Below are 16,857 nucleotides of genomic sequence, written 5' to 3' on the forward strand. Positions count from 1 at the left end.
TGAGGTCAAACCTTAAGAGTTTCAATTTGTATGCAATCAGGCAGGCCCTTGCACTACATGGCTTTGGTAAATTTTGAAGACAAAAATCTGCAGAAAACCTAATGGTATGTATGGGGTCTTAGACTCAACTGTGATCCTGCCACACCTGAAAGACCACATGACTTGTTATGGAATGTACGATTCATTTGACAAATTTGCACACTACCATATTGAATATCCTCCGTTTTTCACTGGGAAAATATGATCTAATTCCCTTGTGTTTTTCTTATTTCAGTACTCAGGCGAAGTGGAAGAAAATGTTGAGGGTGTTGAAATATTGCGTATGAAAGCACTTGATGACGATGAAGAATTTACAGATAACTGGTTTGCTAATTTTACTATATTATCCGGAAATGAAGGGGGCCACTTTCAGATCATAACCGATGAGCAAACAAATGAAGGTGTACTGATGCTGGTGAAGGTAAGAAAACTGATTAAAATATGCTAAGATACTTGGATGTTAAAGACAGCCGTTGCTTCAATTTTGTTAGTTTTATTGGCAAGTTGAATAATATGCTTGGCTATTCCAGGGTCAGAAGGGGGCCCAAAAAACTAACCATGTCATTTAATAACCACAGTTGTTACAGAGCCAAATAACGGCACACTTCCCAAACAGACTCTTCATAATGAATGGGGGGGGGGGGGGGGGCTGGTAATTGCCATTTTTAGAGATAAATAGCAATGATTGCTTGAACAGGCCACTGCTGCTCCCTGCAGTTATATGCTTTGATTTGCCAGTGTTTTGTTTTCAGAAGAAGGGAAACAAATAATATTTTTAATCCAAAAATGCTCAAATGACTTCTCCTCAAACAGTCGTAAGGGCCATTGTCAAAGGTACTTGATGCTTCAGAAATGCTGATCTCCTCATACAAGTCTATGGCAATGTAAAATCGGCTGAATCAGGACACATGCAGAGCAAATAATATTTTGTACCTTTTTAAAGCTGATGTCCATGTTTTCATGTCACTTTGAATAGTTTGTTTGGACCAAGCTGGTCCAAACAAATGATTTTCATCAGGAAGAGCTACAGTGTCTCTAAGCACTGTATGTATTGCATGTAACAAAACGGAGTCTGGCTGAGCGATGCTCAGCCATTCATAGGCAGTTTTGTATTCTGTGAATAAATGCCACCCAGCTTGGTCCAAACGATATATTTAACCACTTAACCCCCGGACCATATTGCTGGTCAAAGACCAGAGTACTTTTTGCGATTCGGCACTGCGTCGCTTTAACTGACAATTGCGCGGTCGTGCGACGTGGCTCCCAAACAAAATTGGCTTCCTTTTTTCTCACAAATAGAGCTTTCTTTTGGTGATATTTGATCACCTCTGCGGTTTTTAGTTTTTGCGCTATAAACAAAAGTAGGGCGACAATTTAAAAAAAAAAGGATATTTTTTTACTTTTTGCTGTAATAAATATCCCCCAAAAATATATTAAAAAAAAATTTTTTTTTCCTCAGTTTAGGCCGATATGTATTCTTCTACATATTTTTAGTTAAAAAAAATCTAATAAGCGTTTATTGTTTGGTTTGCGCAAAAGTTATAGCGTTTACAAAATAGGGGGTATTTTTATGGCATTTTTATTAATATTTTTTTTTTTTTACTAGTAATGGCGGCGATCAGCGATTTTTTTCGGTACTGCGACATTATGGCGGACACTTTTGACACATTTTTGGGACCATTGGCATTTTTATAGCGATCGGTGCTATAAAAATGCATTGGATTACTATAAAAATGCCACTGGCAATGAAGGGGTTAAGTATGTCCCTGTGTGTGTTCTTACTGTGGGGGTGGGGGGGTGGGGTGGCGGCCTCACTTGGGAAACCACTGATCTTCTGTTCATACATTGTATGAACAGAAGATCAGCATTTCCCCCCCCCCCCCCTGACAGGACCGGGAGCTGTGTGTTTACACACACAGCTCCTGGTCCCCGCTCTGTAACGAGCGATCGCGTGTGCCTGGCGGCGATTGTGCCTGCCGGGCACGCGAGTCGGGGGGGGGGGGGGGAGCGCGCGCCCCTGGTAGCCTGCGAGAGAGCCAACGTAGTATGACGGGCTCTCGCGCAGGAGAGCCAACCTGCCACCGTAGAATGACGGCGGCAGGTCGGCAAGTACTTAAAGTGACATAAAACATGGACATCATCTTTAACTGTCTTTGGCCCAGATTCACAAAGCACTTGCGCCGACGTATCTCAAGATACGCCGTCTAAGTGCAAATATGGGCCGTCGTATCTGTGCGCCGTGCCCACAAAGCTAAGATACGCCTAAAAACAGGCTTCATCCGACCGACGTAACTTGCCTACGCCGCCGTAGAATGGGCGCATATTTACGCTGGACGTATTTGGTGCTCCCATTGATTTTCTATTCACATATGCAAATGAGGGAGATACGCCGATTCACAAACGTACGTCCGTCCGACGCAGTGTGCATAAAGTCATACGTCCGGCGTAAAGTTATGCCCCATAAAGGAGGTGTAACTCGGCAGCATCCATGCAAAGGGCTGCACCAGGGAACAGAAGCCGACGTATTTTACGTTGTTTATGTAGGACGTGAATATGACTAGGCGTAGGTTACGTTCACGCCGCAGGCAGTGATCCGACGTATCTTAGGCAGTTGTTCCGACCTGATTGTGAGCATGCGCACTGAGATGCGTCCACAGGACGGCGCATGCGCAGTTGGCGATACGTATCTGTCTGGCGCTCGGCCCATCATTTGCATGAGGTCACGCCTCATTAGCATGGCTCACGCCCACTTCCACTTACGCCGACTTGCGCCTGAGAAACCCAGCGCAGATTTGGGAGGAAGTGCTTTGTGAATTCAGTGCTTGCCTCTCTGCGCTGCGTAGGGTAAAGGAGATGCGCTACGGCGGCATAAATATGCGCCAGTGTCTGTGAATCCGGGCCTTTGTCTGTAGCTAATTAAGTCAGCAGCTACTGTATACATGTGTGTGTTTTTTTTTTTTTTTTTATTATTGCTTCAGTTTAAAGTGTTTTTTTGTGTTCTATTTCACTTAAAATATTACACATCTATTTTCAGGAAGCAGATTATGAAATGATGCAGAATGCACAGCTGAGTGTGGTTGTCTCAAACCGAGCACAGTATCACAGCTCCATTATGCACCTAGTTAGTGGAGGTAGCTCATCCGGTGGAATGACAGGTGGAGGTGGAGGTGGCGGCGGCGGCGGTGGCGGTGGAGGCGGAGTAAAAGCTGTTCCCATTAGAGTGAAGGTGAAGAATTTACGTGAGGGACCTGTATTTAAGCCAAGAAAGAAGAACCTTGCTGTGGCTGAAGGAAAGACAATTATAGACTCAGTAATTGGTTCTTATCAAGCATTTGATGCTGACACTGGAAAGATTGCAGAACATGTTAAGTAAGTATGTTCTCTGTGTGTGTGTGTTTTTTTTTTTTTGTTTTGTTTTCTCCTCTGATACAGTAAACAGGTCAGTTCAATTTTATGAGAACTTTGGTTAAAAAAAAAAAAGTTGCAGATCCCTGGTGCTTCTCTTGGCGTGCTTGCAGGTACAGTTTAAACAAGTAATGAAAATGACAACAATTAACCCCGGATTTTTGTATTTAAAAGGTTTGTTCACATTTGCCAAAAAATGCCTATGCAGGTAAGTGGCACCTGTAGATGGGAACAAACTGGGCAGCTTTGAACACTGCTAAATATTTCCCTTGCTAGAGGTGTAGGCCATTTACATACCTCTCAAGTGAGTAGGCATCATCCAGCGACAAATGAAATGGTGTACCACACATGTGCGGAGGTTTGAGAGATTCCTCCTGTGATGGTGGGGGTAGGCAGTTAGAGCTGGAAGAGTCTTAGTAATGTACTTGAAACAAGGCGGAATGGAATGAAAACATATCCGTTTTTCCATCAGGCTTCAGGAGGTACATACAGTATCTCACAAAAGTGAGTACACCCCTCACATTTTTGAAAATATTTTTTCACGTGACAACACTGAAGAAATTTCACTTTGCTACAATGTAAAGTAGTGAGTGTACAGCTTGTATAACAGTGTCAATTTGCTTTCCTCTCAAAATAACTCAACACAGCCATTAACCCCTTAAAGTGGATGTAAACCCCCCCAAAATTTTTTTGATGTCACAATGTAGAGAATAAGATTTCCTATCATCTGTGCCCAGTCTTGCCACACATAGTTAATCCAGCTCCAAGCAATCCTCTTTTATTGTTCAGTGAAAATTAACAGACTTCCAGATAAAAACCTGTCTAAATAAAAAGTCCTTTCCGTCCCCTTGCTTTGAGTGACGGGTTATTTACATATCCTGTGGTTCTGAGCTCGGTGACCGCGCCCCCGATCGATGCCGTTGTCTCGCGATCGGGTCACAGCTAAAGAACGAGGAGAGGTAAGTGTAAATAAACCTTTCCCTGTGCTTCCTAGTGAGCCTGTCACTGATCGTCTGTTCCCAGGCATAGGGAACGACGATCAATGACGTCACACGCCAGCCACGTCCCCCTACAGTAAGAATCACACACTAGGGCACACTTAACCCTTACAGCGCCCCCTAGAGGTTAACCTCTTCGCTGCCAGTGTCATTTTCACAGTAACAGTGCATTTTTATAGCACTAATCGCTGTAAAAATGACAATGGTCCCAAAATTGTGTCAAGTGTCCGATGTGTCCGACCATAATGTCGCAGTCACGATAAAAATCGCTGATTGCTGCCAATATTATTAAAAAATATATATATTAATAAAAATGCCATAAAACTACCCCATATTTTGTAGACGCTATAACTTTTGTGCAAACCAATCAATAAACGCTTATTGCGATTTTTTTTTTTTTTTTTTTTTACCAAAAAATATGTAGAAGAATATGTATCGGCCTAAACTGAGGAAAAACATTTTTTTTATATATTTTTGGGGGATATTTAGTATAGCAAAAAGTAAATAATATTGTTTTTTTAAATTAAATTGTCATACCTTGTAAATGGCCTACACTTTTCTTATTTTTTTTTTTCTCTACTTAACCTGCGTAGACAGTTTTTTGGTAAACGTGAACTTTTTAAAGCAAACCTTGTTACCCACTACCCCTAAATAAAAAAGCTAAGCTAACGAGGAACTGAACTCTGGAAGCTGTACCCTAAAAAAACATGCAGAAGTCAAAGTCAGCAGTTTTTTGCTTGTGGTCTCTTTGCAGCTCTCTTACCCATTATTGATTTACCATGCTTTGTTCTTCGCCGCATATTTTCTACTTGCTTCCAGCAAGGAGAACAGTAAGCATCACAGAAATGACATTCCCAATTCTCACTTGACAGTTGACACCCATTAAAACTTTGGGTTGCAGGCAGCAGTGCCTGAGATTTCACACTGCAGATATGCAACTAGGACGCTCTAGACTTGCTTGCAGGAAGTACTTTGCTACTTTCCAGGGAAAGTCCCGGACAAAGATTTTATTCAGTATGTTTGACTTCTCTCTAATGACCTTTCCTCCTTTTTCTTTTTTTCTTTTGGATTGTTTACTGGCACCAGAAAATACTAAATTACCTTTTACCTGGGTTTTATTTAAGTAATCCAGTCAGATGCCTAGTGATCCGTACATTAGCCTGGACATGTGTAACTATGCACTACTTATGGTACAATATAATTTTATATGGTGCCTGAATATGGATGGTTTTGTGTTGACTGCAAATAAGTTCTACATTTAAACTTCATAAAGATTTCAAATGTTTGTATGTGAACATGTATAATCTCTGTCCCATATATTTTTATAATAGGTATGCAAAAGAATATGATCCTGATAATTGGTTTACCATTGACCCAATTACAGCTGAAATCAAACTTACTAAAGTACCTGATCGCGAGTCTATATATGTAGTTGATGGTTCCTATGTCGCAAAGATATTGGCAATAAGTGAAGGTAATAATATTGCTGCTTTTATTATTATTATTTAGTATAAATGCTGTACATTTATTATATTTTGTTACATATTTTACTTTTTCTGCAATCTTCTTAGTAAAGAAGTGCTTGGATTGCAGCAGCATCTACATAACATCTCCTATATTCATTCTAAACCATGAAAAATACTTTTGCATTCGTCTTGGGCCTGATGGTAACCTCAATCAAGGTAGTTGCATTTAGCAACTTAAACTCTAGCAGCAGCTTATTTTGGGTGACAAACATGCATAGAGCAGCCCATTGAAGTGAATGGGGTGCCCCAAGCACGACACGTGAAAATTGCCCACCATGACATTTTTGAGCTGTAGATGGCTGAGCCGTTTTTAAGGACCAGTGCATTCTGAAGCTCCAGCGTTAGAGCTGTAAGCCTCGTCCTGCGTTTCTTTCTCTATTCAAAATCAATGGTTCTCTATGGGAGCCCATTGATTTGAATAGAGGTTGCACCAGAAGTCGGATCAAGATGATCCGACTTGCGGGGCGGCTGGTGTGCAGAGAATATTAAAGGGGAACCTCGCGCAAATTAAAAAAAAATTTGCGTGAGGTTCCCCCCAGGATGATACCAGACCCTTCGGTCTGGTATGGATTTTAAGGGGAACACCTACGCCGAAAATCCATACCAGACCCTTATCCGAGCATGCCGGCCGGTCAGGAATGGGGGTGTGGACGAGCGAGCGCCCCCCCTTCTGAGCCGTACCAGGCCGCATGCCCTCAACATGGGGGGTGGGTGCTTTGGGGCAGGGGGGGCACTGCGCCCCCCCACCCCAAAGCACCTTGTCCCCATGTTGATGGGGACAAGGGTCTCTTCCCGACAACCCTGGCCGTTGGTTGTCGGGGTCTGCGGGCGGGGGGTTCATCGGAATCTGAGAGCCCCCTTTAATAAGGAGGCCCCCAGATCCCGGCCCCCCACCCTACGTGAATGAGTATGGGGTACATCGTACCCCTACCTATTCACTGGGAGGAAAAGTGTCAATAAAATAAAAACGCAACACAGGTTTTTAAAATAATTTATTAGCCAGCTCCGGGGGTCTTCTCCCGCTCTCCGGGGGTCTTATTCTGCCTTCGGGGGTCTTCTCCCGCTCTCCGGTGCCATCTTTGGACTGGCCGCTGCTATCTTCTTGCAGCTCTTTTACTAGCAGCGGCCAGCCCGCTCTTCCTTGTCGCCTTCTGCCTTCTTCCGATGTTGCCACGTCGCTCCCTCCCGCTGTAATGCCGGGTGTGTGGTGTGCGATGATTTATATAGGCCTCTTATGACGTCACAGTCCCAGCATGCTCCGGGTAATGTCGTCACCACCCGGCGCATGCTGGGACTGTGACGTCATAAGAGGCCTATATAAATCATTGCGCACCGCACACCCGGCATTACAGTGGGAGGGAGCGACGTGGCAACATCGGAAGAAGGCGATGAGGAAGAGCAGGCTGGCTGCTGCTAGTAAAAGAGCTGCAAGAAGATAGTAGCGGCCATCCCCGAAGACGGCACCGGAGAGCCGGAGAAGAACCGGGGAGGGCGGAGAAGACCCCCGAAGGCAGAAGAAGACCCCCGGAGCTGGCTAATAAATTATTTTAAAAACCTGTGTTGTGTTTTTATTTTATTGACACTTTTCCTCCCGGTGAATGGGAAGAGACCCTTGTCCCCAACAAGGTGCTTCGGGGTGGGGGGCGCAGTGCCCCCCCTGCCCCAAAGCACCCACCCCCCATGTTGAGGGCATGCGGCCTGGTACGGCTCAGGAGGGGGGGGCGCTCGCTCGTCCCCACCCCCAATCCTGACCGGCCGGGTGGCATGCTCGGATAAGGGTCTGGTATGGATCTTGGGGGAACCCCCACGCTGTTTTATTTTGGCGTAGGTGTTCCCCTTAAAATCCATACCAGACCAAAGGGTCTGGTATCATCCTGGGGGGGAACCTCGCGCAAATTTTTTTTTAATTTGCGCGGGGTTCCCCTTCAAGATTCTTTGCACACCAGTCGGCCCCGCAAGTCGGATCATCTTGATCCGACCTCTATTCAAATCAATGGGCTCCATAAGGAACCATTGATTTTGAATAGAAACAGAAAAACACGGCTGAAAACTAGCGTGGCAAAACGTGCATTGAATTTAATGCAAAACGCGGGGAAAATCGTGGTAAAATCAACGCTTATTTCCTGGCGTCTGTACTAGCTTTACAGCCCGTTTTTTAAAACGTCCATGGAAATTAAGCCTTATAGTGATACACCACACCTACTGCAATATTAATTTTGTGAAAATAGTGCAGCGCTGCGTATCTATAAGTCTTGTATAAACAAATAATTATACATTCCATAAAAAAATTTATGAAAAAAGAAAATAAGTTATAAAAAACAGTTCATATGTAGGTTTCCATAGCTGTCATCGCTGTGAAAAAGTCCTATTTAAATGGATCCAATGTTCAGTGCACACCACCACCTGCTAAAATGCCTGCTCACCTCAAGGATGAGTATAAAACTCATAGACAGATCACTCCATGTGTCCACCAACGATCAATCCACTTTACCAATGGTAGTAATTCCTACAGTCTCCAGGCTGCACCTCTGTGTGGGTAATCAACGTTTAAATTGTCTCCAAACACCACCTTCCTCCATTCACTTTTTAGTAATCAATTCCACTTATATATCCAGGGGTTAAGGACAAGAAACAAAAAAACACAAGTATCATAGTGGTCTCTGCTTTTGAATTTATTAAAAAAGACCCCCTAAAAAGTTACACTTACAAGCAATAACAACAAAAACAGCATGTATCAAATCACCAGATCATTCACCGCAGAGCTAGACTCGCGGTGCTTCGCCTGACATCACAGATACGACTCCTCCCTTCTAAACGTGTGTCGGCCTCTCATTGGTCTTCATCAGTAGATCTACTGGCATATATTTTGTCAACCTTGCCTCCTTCCGTAGATACAGTAGAGGAGCGAGGTGTCTTTTTTTTTTTTTATGCACTCTAACCGCTTAACGACCGCTGCATGTACATATACGTCGGCAGAATGGCACGGACAGGCAGAACGACGTGCCCGCACGTCGCTGCCTAGACGGTACGTACGGCGGTCGGAAATCGTGTGGGAGCGATGAGGGGGCGCCTATTCGTTTCTAGCCACCCCCTCGCGATCACTCCCCAGAGCTGAAGAACGGAGAGAGCCATATGTAAACACGGCTTCCCCGTGCTTCACTGTGGCGACTGCATCCATCATGTCATCCGTTTTATAGGGAGACACAATCAATGACGTCAGACCTACAGCCACACCCCCCTACAGTTGTAAACACACACTAGGTGAAACATAGAGCCCCCCTGTGGTTAACTCCCTGCAACTGTCATTTTCACAATAAACAATGCAATTTAAATGCATTTTTTGCTGTGAAAATGACAATGGTCCCAAAAATGTGTCAAAATTGTGTCCGCCATAATGTCGCAGTCACGAAAAAAATCGCTGATCGTCGCCATTAGTAGTAAAAAAAAAAAATTTATAAAAATGCAATAAAACTATCCCCTATTTTGTAAATGCTATAAATTTTGCGCAAACCAACTGATACATTTTTTTTTTTTTTAACAAAAATATGTAGAAGAATACGTATCGGCCCAAACTGAGGAAATTTTTTTTTTTATATATATTTTTGGGGGATATTTATTATAGAAAAAAGTAAAAAATATAGCATTTTTTTCAAAATTGTCGCTCTATTTTTGTTTATAGCACAAAAAATAAAAACCGCAGAGGTGATCAAATACCACCAAAAGAAAGCTCTATTTGTGGGAAGAAAAGGACGCAAATTTTGTTTCGGTACAACATTGCATGACCGTGCAATTACCAGTTAAAGCAGCGCAGTGCCAAATTGTAAAAACACCTCTGGGCATTTAGCTGCATATTGGTCCGGGGCTTAAAGTGGAGGTTCACCCAAAAACTCAATTTTTAACATTAGATTTAGGCTCATTTTGGGAAGCAGAATCGGGTGTTTTTTTTTTTAAATCGAAGCAGTACTTACCGTTTTTGAGAGCGATGTTCTCCGCGGCTTCTGGGTATGGGCTGCGGGACTGGGCGTTCCTATTTGATTGACAGGCTTCCGACGGTCGCATACAGCGCATCACGATTTTCCGAAAGTAGCCGAACGTCGGTGCGCAGGCGCCGTATAGAGCCGCACCGACGTTCGGCTTCTTTCGGCTACTCGTGATGCGAAATATGCGACCGTCGGAAGCCTGTCGGAAGCCTGTCAATCAAATGGGAACGCCCAGTCCCGAAGACCATACCCAGAAGCGGCGGAGAAGTTCTATCTCTAAAACGGCAAGTACTGCTTCGATTAAAAAAAAAACACCCGATTCTGCTTACCAAAATGAGCCTCAATCTAATGTTAAAAAACATTTTTCGGGTGAACTCCCGCTTTAAGTGGTTAATTATTATTTCTGTCATATTTTATCAGAAAGGAAAAATGTTCGCATTAGTGGATATGTTTCCAATAAGTCTGCTGATTTTTTATTTTTTTATTTTTTAATCAGATCTTCCAGGAAAGACTGCTACTGGCACAATCTCTATTGACGTGGAAGATGTCAATGACAATTGTCCAATTTTAGTAAATGCAGCACAAACTGTTTGTGAAAACTCGCCATTCATCAACCTGACTGCAGAGGATAAGGATTCCTATCCCAATAGTGCTCCCCTAAAATTTACAGTGCTGGATGAACCAACTGGAAATGCAAAGTACTGGTCAATCGGAAAAACTGATGGTAAGTTGTTTTTGTTTTTGTTTTTTTTTTGTTTTTTTTATGCTATGCGTGAGGCTACCTCGTAGTCCGTGTTACTGTTGACAGAAAATTTTGATTTAGTTTTAGTCTTGGGACTAAAATTGCATTTTAGTTTTAGTCCTATTTTAGTCTTCTGCAATTGTTTTAGTTGACTAAATCTCCAGGATGTCTTAGTCGACTAAAATGTCCTTCATTTCAATCGACTAAAATCAATTTAGTAGACTAAAGCTCATTTTATTCATCTAAAATCTAATGCATTGTTTATGCATTTCTCTACAATTTCCAAACTCATTATATACTGCTGAAGTGAAAAATCTAATATGTTATTATTTATGGTATTGAGGTATGAATATGCACCACAGATCAGTGTTAATTTTATCATCAAACTTCAATTTAGTTTTGGTCTTAGTCTTTTTATTTAAATAGCATTTTAGTTTTAGTCGTATTTCAGTCATCTCAATTGTTTTAGTCTTAGTCGTATTTTAGTCGACTTATATGGTGGTGTTAGTCGACTACAATGTTTTAGTCTACGAAATTAAAACTGCTCGTAGTATGACTTCTATACACAGATGGCACCTCTGTGTACAATACTGAATGAGAGCTCTGGTCAGAGACCAGATACCAAGGCAGCTGTATTTCTACAGCTCCACACCTGAAATGACCTAAAAACATTTTATCCTACCTGCAGCACATTCAAGCCCTGCCCTAAATAAAAAACCTTATTAACTTGCAAATGCTACATATCCTATTCTGGTGGTGATTACAAAATTCTATTTACTTGAGACTGCCAATTTGCAAGAAGACTGATAAAGTTTGATTAAGAAAGACTGCCTGAAGAAGCAGAATAAACAGTGTCTGTATAGTGCAAGGAGAGTACCAGGAACAGGTGGTATACAAAGATTACCCCATACCATGTTTGCCTGAGATTACCAAATGCTGAAGACACTGTACCTTACAGAAAAACTAGTTTTGGCAGAAATAAGCTGTAAATGGTCAAAAAACAGGGGGAAAATGCTTTATTTGATACAAATGTGTACAAATTGTTTTGACACATGTTGGTTTTTTTTTCTTTTTCTTTATACTAGATAACAGTGCACAACTTATACCAAAAAATATTTGGATAGGATCACATCAAGTTAATATTCTAATAACGGACAATAAAGGTCTGAGTTGTCCAGAAAAGCAGGTCCTGAAACTGTCAGTGTGTGCCTGTGAGGGTGACATTCCAGCCTGCTCCGAAAGACTATCGAACACGTCTGTAGGCCTGGGAGGAGGCGCTGTTGCACTCATGATTCTTGCATGTTTGCTGTTACTATGTGAGTACTAAACAATCTAGTGTATGACTTAGAAATAACTTTTCAAAGCACTCTATAGACCTTTTCATCTTGCAATGTATAATGCAGTAGCAAACTGTACATCAACCAATCAAAATGGTATCTAATACTTTCTGATGCAAATGTTCTATGTATGTGGCATAGTTTACAGTAAACCTGTATTAAGAAAGAAAAAACACTTGCTGACCATCTTCTGGAAACTTTAGTTGTTTGGCTGTCTGTAGGACAGTGCTAGGGATCAGCTGCCCAATTGCTACCATCTGACAACTGACAGTCGACTTGTCAGATTTATACACAGAAGCCAGGAGTGTGTATAGTTGCACGCACCCCTTCCCCTGCTGCCAATGTATGCCATACTACTGTGGCAGCAAAGGGGTTTTAATTTCTTTATTCAACATTACAAGATTGAATCATAAGCATCCTTTTAATGAATTTGTATTAAATGCAGATAAATATAGAATCATATTTTTTTTTTTTTATTAGTGGTGCCACTTTTATTGCTTTTGTGCTCCTGTGGCTCGAACGGGAAAGGATTTTTAACAGTTCCAGAAGATGGTCCTGAAGGAACAATTCTGATACACAACAAAGAAGGACCTGTACCGGAGGACACAGTAAGTACTAAAATGGAGTATAACGGTTTTGCTGTTCAATGGAGAACTTCAGATAATTTTAGTCTCTTTTTATGATCCCTGCAGTAGTAATGTACTGACTCATGTAATTCAGTATGCTTATACTGGTTTTGAATTAACCACTTAAGACCCGGACCTTTAGGCAGCTAAAGGACCTGGCCAGTTTTTGCGATTCTGCACTACGTCGCTTTAACTGACAATTGCGCGGTCGTGCGACATGGCTCCCAAACAAAATTGGCGTCCTTTTTTCCCACAAATAGAGTTTTCTTTTGGTGGTATTTGATCACCTGTGCGGTTTTTATTTTTTGCGCTATAAACAAAAATAGAGCGACAATTTTGAAAAAAATTTAATTTTTTTAAACTTTTTTGCTATAATAAATATCCACCAAAAATATATAAAATATATAAAACATTTTTTTTCTTCAGTTTAGGCCGATACGTATTATTCTACCTATTTTTGGTAAAAAAAATCGCAATACGCGTTTATCGATTGGTTTGCGCAAAATTTATAGCGTTTAGAAAATAGGGGATAGTTTTATTGCATTTTTATAAAACTAATGGCGGCGATCAGTGATTTTTTTCGTGACTGCGACATTATGGCGGACACTTCGGACAATTTTGACACATTTTTGGGACCATTGTCCTTTTCACAGCAAAAAATGCATTGTTTACTGTGAAAATGACGAAAAAAAAGATCAATGACGGCGCCACAGTGAAGAACGGGGAAGCTGTGTTTACACACAGCTCTCCCCTTTCTTCCGCTCCGGGGACCGATCGCGGGACTCCAGCGGCTATCGGGTCACGGATCTTCGGACAGGGTCGCTGGCGCGACCCATGGCTGGGCACTTAAAGAGGACGTACCTGTACGTGCTTGTGCCCAGCCGTGCCATTCTGCCGACGTATATGTGCAGGAGGCAGTCCTTAAGTGGTTAAAGAATCCTCTCTGTGAAATGTCAATCTTGTGACCTTTTTGTACAGCACCCCGTAAATTAAAAACCTTTTAGAAGAAACGTGTCCAGAGATGAATGTGAACGCTGTCATAACTCTCCTCCTGAAAATGATACTTGCCTGGCAGCTTTTGTCTTTAAACCCTCTCTGACAACAGTATGCATGTATGCGGTCTCGCAGAAGTGGGTCTTTATCTGTGAGGCCACTTTTATGCCAACCTGTCTTTGTGCCGAAAGCATGTTCCCAGCAAAGACCGGGCTCTCACCGGTCTCGTACTAACAATTGACCCATGATTTCCAATTCCCTGTCACCTGATCACTGTGATAGCCTCTGATTGGCCATTCACCGTGATCCGTAACTGTGCAGCCCAACCATGTGTTTTTTTGCCTCTGAATAGAGAAAAAAATGAATTGTAACTTTTTCCCCTTGCAGGAGAGAAAGATGTAAACAAAGTGTGTGGGGAAAGAAAAAAGGCTAGATCACCTAGATACACACAGTAGTTTTGATTTGATCTCTACAGTTTTACTAACGCTTGTCAAAGTTGCAAAATTGTATTCAGGGATTAAAATTTGTTTTACCGTGTGTCCCTAAGGGGTTAATACTTTGAGTTCCAGACACAGAACACAAGTATGCAGCAGGTGAAGTCCAATCTAATGATCTTCGTAACTGTTCTGGGTGTTTTAAAAAACATTTGATACCAAATGATAAATATTTTCAAGAGGAAATTTGCAATGGTATTTTATCAAGAGGATATTTTCAATGGTCGTCTTGTGTTTCTACCGTGACATGTTTCAGTATCAAGGCAAGGCATTGGCGTAAAATGAAGGATGGATGGCCGCACTCCAAACCAAACAGGTTGTCTTTATTTAAACGAACAGCAAAAACATACCGGATCACAGCAACAGAAACAGGAGGATAACCGACGTTTCGCACTGACTTAGTGCTTATTCATGAATAGCCATGAATAAGCACTAAGTCAGAGGTAAGTATTTCATAATGAGCTAGCAGCTGAGGAAGCTGCCATCTTTGTCTGTTTTAATCTGCAGTTGCTATGATGCTGCACAAGTGATCAGTTTGACATTTGATGGCTTGACAGTTGGGTGGAGAGCACAAGAAACTGTGACGGTTATCATTTGCGGCATGTCTTGAATGTAACTGGGGAAACCTGTTAAATCAATGGGTTTAGTTCCACTGTAAAAGATGTCTCTAAATTAAATTTACTTCTGTTCTTGTTGTTATAGGCCATCATGCCACTTGCAATTGGAGCCATTGGTGCTGCTGGAGCAGGGGCTGGGGCTGCAGCCGGTGCTGGAATGCAAAAAGGCAGTGGTTATGCAATGGAAGCTATGGACGGATATGAATACAGTGCAAAGGGGATGTACAGTTCCAGTATGTATGGAATGGGTGGACGATATGAAGAAACTGGGGCTCTGCTAACTGCGGGAGAAATGTCAGCTGGAGCTGGCATGAGAGGTATTGGTGTTCTGGGCTCAGGAAGCGGAGCTGGAGCTGGAGCTCAGGTCTCCTTTGGTGGTGCAGGTGCCAGTGGAAGCCAGGTTGTTCTGAATGAAGAATTCATGAGAGGCTATTTCTTTGATGTAAGTATCTAATTTTACACTGTAGTTGTTGTTGTGTTGTCAAGGAGATTTTTTGCACTCTTCTAAGTGTAAGGTGTAAGCATTAGTTTGTGGCTGTAGAAAATGTGTAATTTACATTTGCCTTTTAGCTAGTTTTTTCCAGGCTCACTTAAAATTGTTTACAGAACTCAATAGTTCAAGCTGAAGCGCACACACAAACACGGAAGACTCATCTCGGTGACTTTATCAGAGGGCTTCATGCATAGAGTCTCCCCCTATATTAGGGTCCCCAGAGAGTCTCCCCCTATATTAGGGTCCCCAGAGAGTCTCCCCCTACATTAGGGTCCCCAGAGAGTCTCCCCCCTACATTAGGGTTCCCAGAGAGTCTCCCCCCTACATTAGGGTCCCCAGAGAGTCTCCCCCTTACATTAGGGTCCCCAGAGAGTCTCCCCCCTACATTAGGGTCCCCAGAGAGTCTCCCCCTACATTAGGGTCCCCAGAGAGTCTCCCCCCTACATTAGGGTCCCCAGAGAGTCTCCCCCCTACATTAGGGTCCCCAGAGAGTCTCCCCCCTACATTAGGGTCCCCAGAGAGTCTCCCCCCTACATTAGGGTCCCCAGAGAGTCTCCCCCTACATTAGGGTCCCCAGAGAGTCTCCCCCTACATTAGGGTCCCCAGAGAGTCTCCCCCTACATTAGGGTCCCCAGAGAGCCCCTCCTTACACCAGGGTCCCCAGAGAGCCCCTCCTTACACCAGGGTCCCCAGAGAGCCCCTCCTTACACCAGGGTCCCCAGAGAGCCCCTCCTTACACCAGGGTCCCCAGAGAGCCCCTCCTTACACCAGGGTCCCCAGAGAGCCCCTCCTTACACCAGGGTCCCCAGAGAGCCCCTCCTTACACCAGGGTCCCCAGAGAGCCCCTCCTTACACCAGGGTCCCCAGAGAGCCCCTCCTTACACCAGGGTCCCCAGAGAGCCCCCCTTAAACCAGGGTCCCCATAGAGCCTTCCCTCTTACATTACTGTCCCCAGAGGCCCCCCTCTTACATCAGTGTCCCCAGAGGCCCCCCTCTTACATCAGTGTCCCCAGAGGCCCCCCTCTTACATCAGTGTCCCCAGAGGCCCCCCTCTTACATCAGTGTCCCCAGAGGCCCCCCTCTTACATCAGTGTCCCCAGAGGCCCCCCTCTTACATCAGTGTCCCCAGAGGCCCCCCTCTTACATCAGTGTCCCCAGAGGCCCCCCTCTTACATCAGTGTCCCCAGAGGCCCCCCTCTTACATCAGTGTCCCCAGAGGCCCCCCTCTTACATCAGTGTCCCCAGAGGCCCCCCTCTTACATCAGTGTCCCCAGAGGCCCCCCTCTTACATCAGTGTCCCCAGAGGCCCCCCTCTTACATCGGTGTCCCCAGAGGCCCCCCTCTTACATCAGTGTCCCCAGAGGCCCCCCTCTTACATCAGTGTCCCCAGAGGGCCCCTTCTTACATCAGTGTCCCCAGAGGGCCCCTTCTTTACATTAGTGTCCCCAGAGGCCCCCCTCTTACATCAGTGTCCCCAGAGGCCCCCCTCTTACATCAGTGTCCCCAGAGGCCCCCCTCTTACATCAGTGTCCCCAGAGGCCCCCCTCTTACATCAGTGTCCCCAGAGGGCCCCTTCTTTACATTAGTGTCCCCAGAGGGCCCCCTCT

The 16,857-nt window shown here is 43.7% G+C and overlaps 1 protein-coding gene across 4 annotated transcripts in view; it reads left to right on the top strand.

Annotated features, from left to right (window-relative positions):
- The window catches only part of DSG2 (desmoglein 2), a 164,369-nt gene that overhangs the window by 134,153 nt on the left and 13,359 nt on the right, over positions 1 to 16,857 (top strand). For all 4 annotated transcript variants that reach the window (XM_040354108.1, XM_040354107.1, XM_040354110.1 and 1 more), the window contains 7 exons: positions 275 to 460; positions 3,074 to 3,408; positions 5,774 to 5,916; positions 10,445 to 10,672; positions 11,776 to 12,006; positions 12,508 to 12,635; positions 14,843 to 15,199. In XM_040354108.1, coding sequence (XP_040210042.1) covers positions 275 to 460; positions 3,074 to 3,408; positions 5,774 to 5,916; positions 10,445 to 10,672; positions 11,776 to 12,006; positions 12,508 to 12,635; positions 14,843 to 15,199 — 1,608 coding nt within the window. The remainder of the gene's footprint in view (positions 1 to 274; positions 461 to 3,073; positions 3,409 to 5,773; positions 5,917 to 10,444; positions 10,673 to 11,775; positions 12,007 to 12,507; positions 12,636 to 14,842; positions 15,200 to 16,857) is intronic.

Source organism: Rana temporaria, chromosome 5, assembly GCF_905171775.1.
Source record: "Rana temporaria chromosome 5, aRanTem1.1, whole genome shotgun sequence".
In the NCBI taxonomy this organism is placed as follows: domain Eukaryota; kingdom Metazoa; phylum Chordata; class Amphibia; order Anura; family Ranidae; genus Rana; species Rana temporaria.